The 11,957-nt window shown below is 55.6% G+C and overlaps 1 protein-coding gene across 1 annotated transcript; it reads right to left on the bottom strand.

Moving 5' to 3' along the window:
- Positions 1–2,114: 2,114 nt before the first annotated feature.
- Positions 2,115–11,297, bottom strand: LOC104623157 (potassium voltage-gated channel subfamily H member 2-like; the record flags this gene model as incomplete). The annotated part of the gene is made up of 10 exons (XM_010290155.1): positions 2,115–2,402; positions 2,796–2,994; positions 4,125–4,305; positions 4,740–5,027; positions 5,302–5,401; positions 6,304–6,497; positions 6,949–7,201; positions 9,131–9,330; positions 9,621–10,020; positions 10,774–11,297. Coding segments are annotated over 10 exons (2,627 nt in total), but the record flags the coding sequence as incomplete, so codon positions are not given.
- Between the last annotated feature and the right edge of the window lie 660 nt (positions 11,298–11,957).

Raw genomic sequence — 11,957 nt, 5'->3', positions numbered from 1 at the left:
GGGACACTTCAGGCGTACGGTGGTGCCTGTGTTCGAGTACTGCCTCCGCCGAGTGGTGGATAATTAACTGAAGCTGAATTATGGGGCTTTATTTTTGGTAGCACGCAGCAGCATTGGTATGCGCCCGCCGCCTTACTCGGGGAAGGGGCACAGGTGGGCATTGGCTTCCCAGGGAGCTCCTGCCTGGAGCAGGGCAGACTGAGGCCCAGCGCCTGGCTCAAGCGCCCATAGGGAGTTCAGCTCCCTCACGGTGGGGCTGGGTGGGTGCCCCAGGCTCTGGCACAGCGTGAGCTGTGTACATCCTGGAAAGGCCTTGAGGACTCCTGGCTGTCTAAGCTGAGGCACAGGAGGGAGAAGGAGGTGTCCCAGCCGCTGCCAGCCAAAACCTGTGCTGGCTTGGGGTACAAATAGCCCCTTTGTGGGCCCGTGCCTGCCTGGGGCCTGGGCAGGGGCTGCTGGCTGGTTTTAGCCCCCTTGCCACCCCATGGAGCAAGATCTGCTGGGGAGAGGCAGGTTTAACCCCCTGCTGAGGGCAAGGGGTCTGTCCTTGCCTCTCGGGGCCATACAGGAGCTGATCCTGGGTCTAGCCCTCCTGAAGAGGCAGTCCCAAATGGACAGGAGCCATGTGCCCTTCAGCAAGGGATGTAGGTTGGGCCCGAAGTATCGCTGTGCTTATCCGAAGTCCCGCTTGCTGCAAGGACTCCTGAGGTCTTTGCCTGAGGTGTGTTTGAAAGATCATCTCTCACATGCAGGAGAACAGCAGCAGGCTGGTCTTGTAGAAAAGCTTTTGCAAATTGCTACTGAGCCTGAACAGCATGCTATTGGGAGGGCATTGCTCAGCAAAGCCGCCCCCCCCCGCCCCATCTGTGACCCATAAGACCCGCACGTGGGCTCCATTAGCCCCACGCTCCCTGGATGAAGCAACTGGGGTTTGACCACAGCCTTTTTGGGGGTCTTCACGGATTAGCACCTGTGCTTTGTACTGCCAGGGATGAATTCACAGATGCTCCGAACAAATACAGCTGTAATCCACATTAGGTGCCAAAAACATCTTTATTAGCAAAGTGTACACTAAAACTCCAGAGAAAGAGATGCTCACAGTTTTACTACTCTCAAAGGGAGCTCGATACATTACTTTGAGGAGGCGGCCTAGGACTGTCACAGCATCTAACCGAACAGCAAGACGGCAGTGCTAAGTGGGCTTCTCCTACGGGGGATTCTGCAGGACTCTGCCAGGGAAAGGGCTGGGGAGGAGGAAGCATCTATCAAACCTTTATCAAAAGAGAGAAGCTGGGAGGAAGGGCTGGAGATGAGGTGTCTGGGGCTTTTCGGCTTTCCAGGATTGTGCTTTTTTTTGAGTTTTGTGCTTTATGCCCAGGCCAGTGACCAGTTGGGTTTATGTGGGGAGTTGCGGGATGTGTGTTGGGGTTAGCAAGGCATGATGAGCCTTGCTGGAGAGGTCAGTGCCCTAGAACTCGTGCTGAAGCATGCTGAAGTGGCAGGAGCTGTTGGCCCTTAGTTTCTCAGTGGCAGTCAAGTAGGACAAGGATAGCTTCTGTCCTCTGTCCTGTGTTCTTTTCCTGGGCTTCCCACCTGCAGCTCCTCCCAGTACCACACTGTGGAGATCTCCTCCTCTGGTGACTACCCTTTCTGTAATGCCGACAGGCTCCACTGGGCTAAGCCCAGTACCAACGCAATGGTCCCTGCTCCAAAGAGCTGACAGCAAAGTGGCCTCACAGCTAAGAGCTGTGGATTTGCTCTCCTCCGGTCGCTGTGGCTCACGTGGTTTGTGCCATTCTTGAGAAGAAGCCTTGGCAAGGAAGAGGTGGTGGGTACCATTTGGCCTAGCCAGCTTGTTGGTGGCTGTAAGAAAGAATTGCTCTGGGTTCACTATAATATGCAAATGAAATCTACTCTATGGGAACCGCTGGAAAACGTTGACCTTGGAAGCCAGCCACTCTATGCTTTCTTTCACGGTGGCAGAAGACAGCTACAAATTATACCCCTGAGCCAATGGCATTGTCCTCCGTCTTACCCTTGCAGTCAAAATCAACATCAACTGACCGAGCTCGCAGTTGAGGTTCCTCTTGACTTGCTCCACAGCCCCCACATCTCTAACTTCCAGGCAGAACTGGGTCGGAGAGGTGTTTCTGAATGTCCTGGTGCTCGGAAGATGCCTCCAAGTGCTCAGGGAGGGAAGGGAAACGAGAGCCCCACAAGAGTCCCTGGGTATTTGGTGCCCTTTGGTGGGGAGGCTCTGGGTTTGGGAGAGGTGGGGAATGGTGCTCCTGCTCGGAGTAGACCGTCATAGTTTCATCCGATGCCACAGTGAGGTGCATCCCACTTGACAAGGAGTCCCTGGATCTCAAGCGGAACTTTTCTACCTCCGTGTAGCTTGGGCTCTGGTAGAAAAGGAGGAACCAGGTGGGTTACGGCAAAAACAAAACAAAGTAGCCACACTCTCTCCTCACACCATCAGGCTCCAAGACCCAAAATGTTATTTTTTGCCTGAGGAAGCCTCAGAACAGATGAACCCACTCCCCTCCCTACTGATGGGGCAACCTGGTAGTACTGGAGATGGCAGGCTGTGCCCCAAAATCAGCAATGCACCGGGCAGAAGTATCTCTAGGTAGATCTACTCCCATTTCAAGACCCCTGGGCTTCGCCTGGACCCACAAGTGCTTGGTTGTGCTTTGCGTGCAAGGAGGCTGAAGGGAACTGCTGGCCCTCCAGGACCCGTCTGCTTCAGGCAGAAGGAAGCTCAGCCGGTGCTGAGCCAGGAAGGGTGGTCTTACCTGCTCCAGGGTCGTCATCTCTTTGTCCTCCAGTGGTGCGCAGGGAGTGAGCGGCTCCAGGCTCCGCGGGAGGATGCCGTACATGGCCAGGTTGTGGGAGGATGGCGAGATGGGGCTGTATGCGGGTGGCACTTGGGACAGCTGGCGCTGCAGAAGCTGGAGGATTATATTAATGTCTGACGACATCCTGGACTCCAGCCTGGGGACAGAGCAGCCCGGTGTTAGAGCAGTGCGTCCCGCTGCATCCCACAAGAGCTGTGGCTGGGCAGGGGTGGCACTGGGGAGAAGGTGCCAATTCAGCTGCCCAAGGGTGATGATGCTTTGCCTGGTGCTGCTTGGTGAGGTTTTTAGAGAGCTTCAAACCAGCACTGCCACAGAGAGGTCAATCCTGCCATCTCTCTCCTGCCACACTCAATCATGCCCTGCCCAATTTTTTGTGGAGCCAAATTGGAATCTGGAGCGGGGAACTGAATAAAGCTAAAACTACCCCAGAGGGGGGAAAAAATTGCGATGGTTAGTTTTAATCTGGATCAATTCTCCAGGCCAGCTGCCTGTGCTGACAGATGAGAGCAAGGCAGGTTGGTGCCAACCGTTTTTAACTGAAGAATAGAAGGAAATGGAAAAGTAGAATAAGTCCCTTCCTTCTGCCTTGTCCGTGACTGAAATGAGCAGCTCTGGCAGGAGTGGGCACAGTCCCCCTTGCAGGCAATGGTCCTGGCAGCACTTACAGAGTGGGTAGGAGATCCAGCCCCGGCTGCTGAGGTTGGCACATTACCAAGACACCGAAATACGTGTATAGGCTCTGCAGTGAAGTGAACTTAACATGGGCAGCACCTTTGGGCAGGAGAGCCAGCCGCTCGTGTGGGTGCTGCCCGGGGCCATTAAACCTGTCTCTCCAGTGGGGGCTCTTCCTCCTCATTCAAAAATCATGTCTTTTTTCTTATTTAGAGGGCAACAATGTGCACGAGGCTTGTTTGCTCGAGCAAGAGTATGTTTGCAACAGGAAGAGGAGGCCTGCAGAAGGCCCGTAGGCGGTTTCATGTCTGCAACTGCATTGAGTCTGGAGGCAGTGGTAAAGCGGCAGATCCCAGGGGTGGTGGGACAGTGGCAGATGAGGTGCTGGGCTGCAGCCAGGGCCAGGACTTGCAGTCTGAGAAGCTGCTGCATTTGGCAAAGCACCTCTCCAAGGAATGCAGTGTCCCAGGGGGTCAGGAGGTGGCATCTGCTGCACACAGAGCCCACTGCAGCCACCCCTGGAGGGTGAGAGAAGGTGATGGCTCAGAGTCCCCCTGGGTTCTCTCTAACCCTGTGCCTCGGTGACCTGCCCACCTGCTGAGCTGGGCCTGCAGGAGCTCCAGCCTGGACTCAATCTGCCCCGGTCTGTAGTCGCTGTGCAGGGGGATGTCCCGCGAGCTGTGTACCAAGGAGATGTGTTGCAAAGGCTCTGGGTGGTGGTTCGGCCTTCGATCCTCCCAGAAGGTGAACATGTTGGGGATGTCCAGGGGTGTGGCTGGAAGGAGAGGAGACATATCAGCACTTCTGTCTTGCATACCCCAGCCCCAGTGGCATGGAGGTGCTCCAGAGCCTATCACCCCACATGTTCATGGAGATCCATCACCCTCACATACATGGTGCTCAGGAAGAGTCCATCACCCCAGCACCTGAGGTGCTTATGGGACCCTGGCACCCAACATGCCTATGTAGGCACACAGCATTTGGCTCCTTGAAGCAGCCCCAAAGAGGTCCGCGGTTCTAGGAGAAACTGCAGGGCATGGAAGGGACAGAGCAGATACTACTGGTAACAAAAGGCAGCAAATACCCTTGGCCACAAGCATGGATCCCCTCAAATCCATGTGAGTTGCTTGGATCTGCCCCAAGAAAAAGCCACTATGCCCAAGCATCCCTCACCATCCTCCTGCCAGCTTCGGCTGCAGCTGTGGGTACCTGCGTAGGACTGGCTGCTCTCTGCTGCCTGCTTGCCGACCTCTGTGCCACCGGTGCTGGTGGTGACGAGGCTGAGTGTGGGCAGAGCGAAGTCATCCTTTTTGGATGTGGGGAAGGGCTCAGCTTTCATAGGGCTGCCAGTCTTGGCCTCGTCGTCACTGGTCTGGGAGCAGGGAGTGGTGCTGCTGCCCAAGTCATCCCACTGGTCCTTATTCAGTGGGTCCTGCGGGTTGGTGAGCTCTGAGTAGGTATGATACTGCTCTGCATCAGAGATGCCCGTGGCTGGGTCTGTAGGACAGCACAACAGGTTAATTTGGGGAGTACCACACAAGGCAAAATCACCCCCCATCCCCTCTAGGGTGCTTGTAGGGCTGGAGCATCCTACGGAGAGGGAGGGAAGGCAGCGTGGGTGCCCCCAGGGTGAGGGACATACAGGCTGGTCTGCAGGGACAGAGGCACCGACAGCTGCCTCTGCTTTGGAGCACCTGCCAGGGCAGTAATTAAATGATGATCCCGCTCCCCAGCCCTGCAAGCCAGGCTCTGCTGACGCTGTGGGACTCACCAGGCTTGTTGGGCTGGCAAAGGGAGTGCTTGCGTCGTCGTGCCCGCCGGTAAGTGCAGTCATACTCCTCGCTGAGTGGTGAGCGGGGAACGCTGTCTGCCTGAGGGATGAGAGGGACTGGTCACCAGGGAAAGGGTGCCATGTCCCATCCATGGGTACCAAGGCCCATCCATGGATGCCATGTCCCATCCATTGTTGCCACATCGCACCCATGGGTGCCATGGCCTTGGGTGCCATGGAGGCTACAGCTCATTCAGCATCCTCCTAGGGCTGGTCTCCAGCTGTCTCTGGCTCTCCATCACTGCCCTGTCCCACCCAGTGGCTCCTGGACTGGTTGCAGAGCACAAGGGATCCTAGAGGCTGGCCGCAGTGCTCTGAGACTGAGTTGAGGCTGTCAGAGCCATGGGGAGGGAAGGAGCACTCTGAGGTGGGGCAGGACGTCCTGAGGTGGGACAGGACATAGAGGCAATTTGACTTTCTTTTCTGTCTTACCAGGCAGGTTTCTCTGAAAAAAATGTCAGAAAAGGACAAAGTCCAGCCATAAAGTTTAAGAGTCAAACAGCAGTGACAAAAATGCTCCAAGCCTTTCACAGATTGGAAATCTGATTATTTAAAAAGGAATTTTCAGAGGAAGCTGGTACCCAACTCAATGAAGCATGAGAATATTTCTTACTTCATCAGCCTCAACACATGTGTGTGACCCACTTGTCCAGGCTGGAGCAGTCCTGGAGATGATTTACAAGTGCTGCAGAGCAGGGTACTACCAACATGGCTTGTAGGGCCAACTTTCCTGAAGAACTCAGGAACGTGCAGTATGCATGTGCCTGCTGGGCTGTGGAGGAAACCATAACCCCGTGGAGGGTGTCTTGGGACATGTGGCTGTTGGCCAATCCACCACCAAACTGAGTGAGGAGCACCTGTTGACATTCTTGCTTCAGCCCTCCCACTTGCCAGATTTAAGGCATTGACCACATCTCTCCTTGGGACAGCCCTGGCACTCACATCTCGCAGGTTGAAGGTGATCTCTAAGTTGCTCCAGAAGTTGTCAGAGAAGGCTGGGTACATGTCCAAGACCTCCAGCAGGTCCTCCCGCTGGATCTTGTGCAAGTCGCAGTAGGTCAGGGCCCTCACATCAGCATTGGACTTCCCTGGGCGGGCGTAGAGGCTGATGGGCTCCCCAAAGATGTCATTCTTCCCTGTGCCAAGAGACAGGTCACTAGGGGGAGGTGGGCACCCACCCCAACTTCAGATGTGCCGGACCAGCAGACCTCACTTTGGGGCTCATGGACAAGGGGAATACCAGCAACCCTGACCATGATTGTGGACGCTGGGGATTACACTGTGAAAACCATCGCTGATGGGGAGACCAAGCTAGGGCAGTGGGTCATCAGTGATGGCTGGGGACTGTTGAGCCATGCCCTACTCTGCTCACTCCTTTGTGGCCTCTCCCTGACATCTACCAGGATCCTCCATTCCCTGTCATTGATGTGGTGACCAGCCAGAAGCTGAGGAACAGCCTTCCCTTCTCCAGAATTTGGAGAATTCCTTCGGTCCTCACCTGCCACCCTTTGTCCACTGTTCATTGCCCATCACCCTCCCCTCCTTGCCCACCACCCCTCGCCCTTTCAGAAGGAAGGACTTTTCCACCTAAGATGGCCACCACAATGTCTTCCCGGAGGATCTCGATGGAGCCCCGGGAGATGAAGTAGAGTGTGGTGAGGACATCTCCATAGTGCACCAGGGTGTCTCCGGGTGGCGCATGGGTCGTCTTGAACTTCATGGCCAGGGCGCGCAGGCAGCCCTTGCTGGCTCCTCGGAAAGCCTTGCAGTTCTGGAGCAGCGTGCGGTTGAGGTGGAGGCAGATGTCTGCCTGCAGGCAGTCGGGGAAACCCTTCAGCACCTGCAAAGAGGAAGGAGAGATGCCATCATGCCACTGTCCCCGGGAAGAACCACTGTGTCAGCCCTGGGAGGCTGTGTGACACGCAGCGTGATTACCGCGGGGCCAAATGGGGAGCCCTCGAGCCCAGAAAGCCAAAGCTGGGGACATCTTCTGATCTTCCTTTGGCAGATGCCTGCCTGCGGGTTCCTGGCCTGTACTGCATGTGGCCAGGGATGACAACACTCCCAAGCAATAAATAATAATAACCAGATCAATCTATTTATACCCACTGGTGGCATATCCCCCTTTTCATCATTACGCCCACTAATCTTGGCTAAATGAGAGCACAAACTGGTAATGAGGTGCTGTCCTAATTACACAGCACCTGCCTGAATGCCAAGAAGCAGCATGGGCCAGTTTGTGTGCGGCAACAGCTAAATATACCCATGGCAAATACCTCGCGTTGAACAAAAGCTAAATCTGAAGGTGAAATCAAGGTAAAACTCGCAATATGGAGAAAGCTGCTGCCACCGATGGCTCATGGTGCCAAGGTAAAATCCACCTGGGTTTGGGTTTTTTTTGGAGAGCAGCATATGGGTCCAGGGTCCCCCTTGCTCTCTTCTCACATCCTGCTGGTGGCCAAATCTGGGACAGATAAGCACGGCTCATTCCCGGCTCTGTCATGATCCCACAGGCTGGCGTCAGTGCCTTAGTTTCCCTACTGGGAAATCAGGGGCGGACGAATTGATCGGCCCGTGGGACGATTGATTAGATTGTATTGCGTCTCAGCAGCATTCTTTTTTTTAATCGCTCTGAGCGGCGGCACATCTAAGCTGCAAGCTCAGCTCATCGCTGGGGTTTTGTTACCTGGGTTTGCACTAAGCCGGGAGAACCTGTGCTTGGTAAGGTGCCACGGCTTTGCTTCTAGTTATTGCCACCGATGTCCAGCCCAGGGTGTCTTGTCCATGGGAGAGGTTTAACCTGGTGCTCTCCCAGCATCAAATCCCCAAACGCTGCCCAGTTGTTTAATGAGGCAGCAGCAGCTGAAGACGGAGAGGTTGAATTCATGCAAATCCATGTCCCGTATGGATTTGCTCAGGGACAGAGAAAGATCAAGTCTTAGGAAAAAAGGGAGCATGAGCTGGAAATGAGCAGGCTAATGACCGGCCCAGGGCTGAGAGACAGGGAGTACCAGGTCCCGCCTCTCTCCTTGCTTCATCCTTTCTCATTCCTCTCTCTGCCTTGCAGCTGGCCGAGCCAGCACGTTTGTGCATTGCACCCCACGGCCATGAGCCAAATCCTGCCATCCCAGCCCCAGCCTGGGACTCCCCGGATGAGCCCCCTCCTCACCCCCGCAATGCCCCGGCACCATCGGCACAAGCCTCCCCGCTGGGCTCGGAGACACGGCGCCTCTCCAGCGCGGCTCCGCCATTGATCCCCCCTTTTGCTAACAAACAGCCGCCTCTCCGGGCTCTAATTAAAATGGATCGAGGTTTATTTAAATGCCCTCCTTTCCCTCCCGCCGAGAGCGGGATGCACTTTGCTTAGCAACCAGCGGTGTGGAGAGGAGCTGGATCGATACCGGCTCCGCAGCTCTGTGACACCAACAGACACCGGCCTGAAAGTGCTCGGCGCCAGTGGGGGCTCTGAGCTTCTTACCAGCGTGCCGGCACCAAATCTGCTCTCCAGCCAAGAAATGCCATCATGCCCCCGGAAAGTGTCTGGATAGATGTGGAGAGATGGGCAGACAGAGGAGGAAAAGGAGAAAGGGAGATGCAGGGGGTGGACAGGCAGCTAGACTCTGTCTTCAGCCTCCCATGTCTTCTCCTCCTCCTCTCCTTCCTCCTCTGGTCGAAAGGCTGGAAATGTTTGGGTGAACCCACAGCTGGACTCCGGGTCATTCAGGACAAGGTGCCGTGAGGACATGGGGCCTCCCCACCCCGCACTTACCGCATTCATGTCAATGCCATTGGTGTAGGACCAGGCGTGCTGGAAATACTCCTCCAGGCGCTGGCGCAGGGGGTTGGGGATCTGGTGGAAGCGAATGAACTCCTTGACCCGCAGCATCTGCGTGTGGTAGCGGGCCGTGCCCGAGTACAGGCGCTGGATGATGGCAGAGACGTTGCCAAAGATGCTGGCGTACATCAGAGCTGCAATGAGAGGGCAGGACTCAGCAGGACATGGGGAGATACACATCCAACTACCTCAGACCTGGAACCAGCAGATTTCCAAAACCCTTATCTACCATGGACCTGAAAACAGAGGGTTTCTGAAACTCATGTTTCTATCTATCGCTCCATCCATTTGTCTGTGTGGAACAGGCATATGTGGAGGGCGATGGTCTCTTAAAATCCCATGTGCTCTCCCTGTTTCTCCCCAGAGCAGTCCCTCCAGCCTCCAAAGCAGGGATGGGGACAGCGGGACATGTGCAGGAACTCACAGCCAATGAGCATGACACAGATGGAGAAGATCTTCTCAGAGTTGGTGTTGGGTGAGACGTTGCCAAACCCCACGCTGGTGAGGCTGCTGAAGGTGAAGTAGAGGGCAGTGACATATTTATCCTTGATGGATGGGCCGGAGGAGAGGTCGCTGTCATTGTAACGCTTGCCGATCTGATCACCCAGGTTGTCCAGCCAGCCGATCTTGTGCTCCATGTAGGGCCGCTCCACATTGCCGATGGCGTACCAGATGCAGGCCAGCCAGTGGGCGATGAGGGCGAAGGTGCACATGAGCAGGAAGAGCACGGCTGCTCCATACTCAGAGTAGCGGTCCAGCTTGCGGGCCACGCGGACCAGGCGCAGCAGCCGGGCGGTCTTCAGGAGACCGATGAGTGTGGTGGTCTGCAGGGGAGAGGTGAGAAACCTCAAGGACAAGCAGGGGATAAATCTGGCCAAAGGCACGTCTGGTGCCTAGCCATGCTCCCTTTGAAGGATGAAAATGCATTTCTAGAGCATGAATCACCTTGTCCTGGAGGTGACATCTGAAATAGGTTAGATGAATCATGCCACAGAAAGGGCAGTTTCCCTCCACTGACCATAAAGAGAACAAGCCTTGGGATTACAGGTGAGCAAGTGAGAGGAGCCAAGGCCAACCTCATGTTTCCTGATGGGTCCTCACCTTGCCAACCATTGCTCCCATGCCTTTCACCCCACCCACAGGCTCTCAGCCAAGGTTGGGCCTCCAGGTAGTGCAGTAACCACAGGGGCTGTCCCATTGCCAACATTTTGAGTGTGGCTGGCAAGGCAACCCCAAGTTCAGCCTCGCTGGCATGTGAGGCCAGTCCCTAAACCAAGCTCCCAGCCTGCTCTGCTGGGTCAGCCCCAGGAAGGGGAGTGGGTCCAGTTAGACAGTATCTTAGCACTTACAGTAGCGTCTGTGTGGCTGTCTGACCCAACTAAATAAAATCCCAGGTCCCAGCTGCTTAATAAAAATGTGTAATAACATCCTTGCCCATCCCTCTGACTAGACACCCCTCTCCTTGCAGATCTAGCCATCCACTGCTTATATCAAGCCATCTATAGCCCTCTTTTTCTCTTCCCATCCATCCATGAGTCCCCGTCCTGTCCTGATGGACCTTGACGCCCTGCCTGTACCTCATCGGAGCCAGAGCGGAAGATGAGCAGGTCAAAGGGGATGGCGGCAACCATGTCGATGAGGAACCATCCCTTGAAGTAGTGGATGGCAATCTTGCCAGGGTGGCTCACCACCTCGTCGTTGATGTTGACATAGGTTGTACGGAAGTTGATGACAATGTCCACAATGAACATGATGTCCACGATGAGGTCAATGATGTTGAGTGGGTCACAGGAGTATCTGCAGTCCCAGTGCTTCTCTTCCACCTGCTCCTCATTGAGCAGGAAGGCGGCTGAGTAGGGGGTGAAGACAGCTGTGTAGATGACCAGCAGAAGGATGAGCCAGTCCCACACGGCCTTGAAGGGACTGTAGTGCAGGATGGTCCATCGGTGGATGCGTGGCGCCTGCAGTTTGTACTCAGGAAGGACATCAGCGCCCAGGGACAGCACCTGCCAGGAGATGGGTGTGAGAAGGATGAGAGAGCAAGAGAGAGGTTGGATATGGCCAGGAGCTATGCAAGGGGCTTCCTTGTGCTGGTAGGGCCCTGGGGAGCATGCAGGGGGTTTCCTACATCCTTGTCACCTTTGTTGCCTTCATGTGTGTTTGTCCAGGAGGCCACAAAGTGAGTTGCACACTATGGCTGACACCAAGGTCATCTCTAATGGCCAGAGTACCCTTGGGGCAAGTGTTTACCTGCTTTACGCCTTTCAGACCCTACCACGCTGGCAGGGAGGAAAGTGCCTCCTGCTATGCCTCCTTGTGCCCTCAGCTCTGGGCCACCAGCCCAGGAGCTGCTGGCTGTTCCTGGCACAAGGTTCTGGGGACAGCAAGCCTGGAGATACAGTCCCACGGCCGTGCCATGGCCTGATCCCGAAGGTGATGGCACATTAGGCATCTCGCAAGCCTGGCACGCTGCCTTTCTTGGCCCCAGGAGGGACATTCCCTTTGATGTCCCTCTGGCACAGTCATCCTCCAAGCACAGGGGACAGCTTGGGCCACCCTCAGCAAAGCCTGGCCTCAGGCAATGGCCATTTCCCATCTGAGCACCCCCAGGGAAGGGGCGACCTGCAGCCACCAACGTGGAAACACCATCTCATGCACACAGACACCCTCCCATTTTGTCATGTGTCCCCAGGTCTGTCTGCCCTCAGGGGGACACGCTCCCACGGCACCAGTGAGTCCCCACACGTCCCAGAACTGTCCC

The sequence above is a fragment of the Phaethon lepturus genome, unplaced genomic scaffold, assembly GCF_000687285.1.
Source record: "Phaethon lepturus isolate BGI_N335 unplaced genomic scaffold, ASM68728v1 scaffold38396, whole genome shotgun sequence".
Classification (NCBI taxonomy): Eukaryota; Metazoa; Chordata; class Aves; order Phaethontiformes; family Phaethontidae; genus Phaethon; species Phaethon lepturus.
The sequence above is the reverse complement of the archived record's forward strand: the minus strand, read 5'-3'. Positions and strand labels throughout refer to the sequence as shown.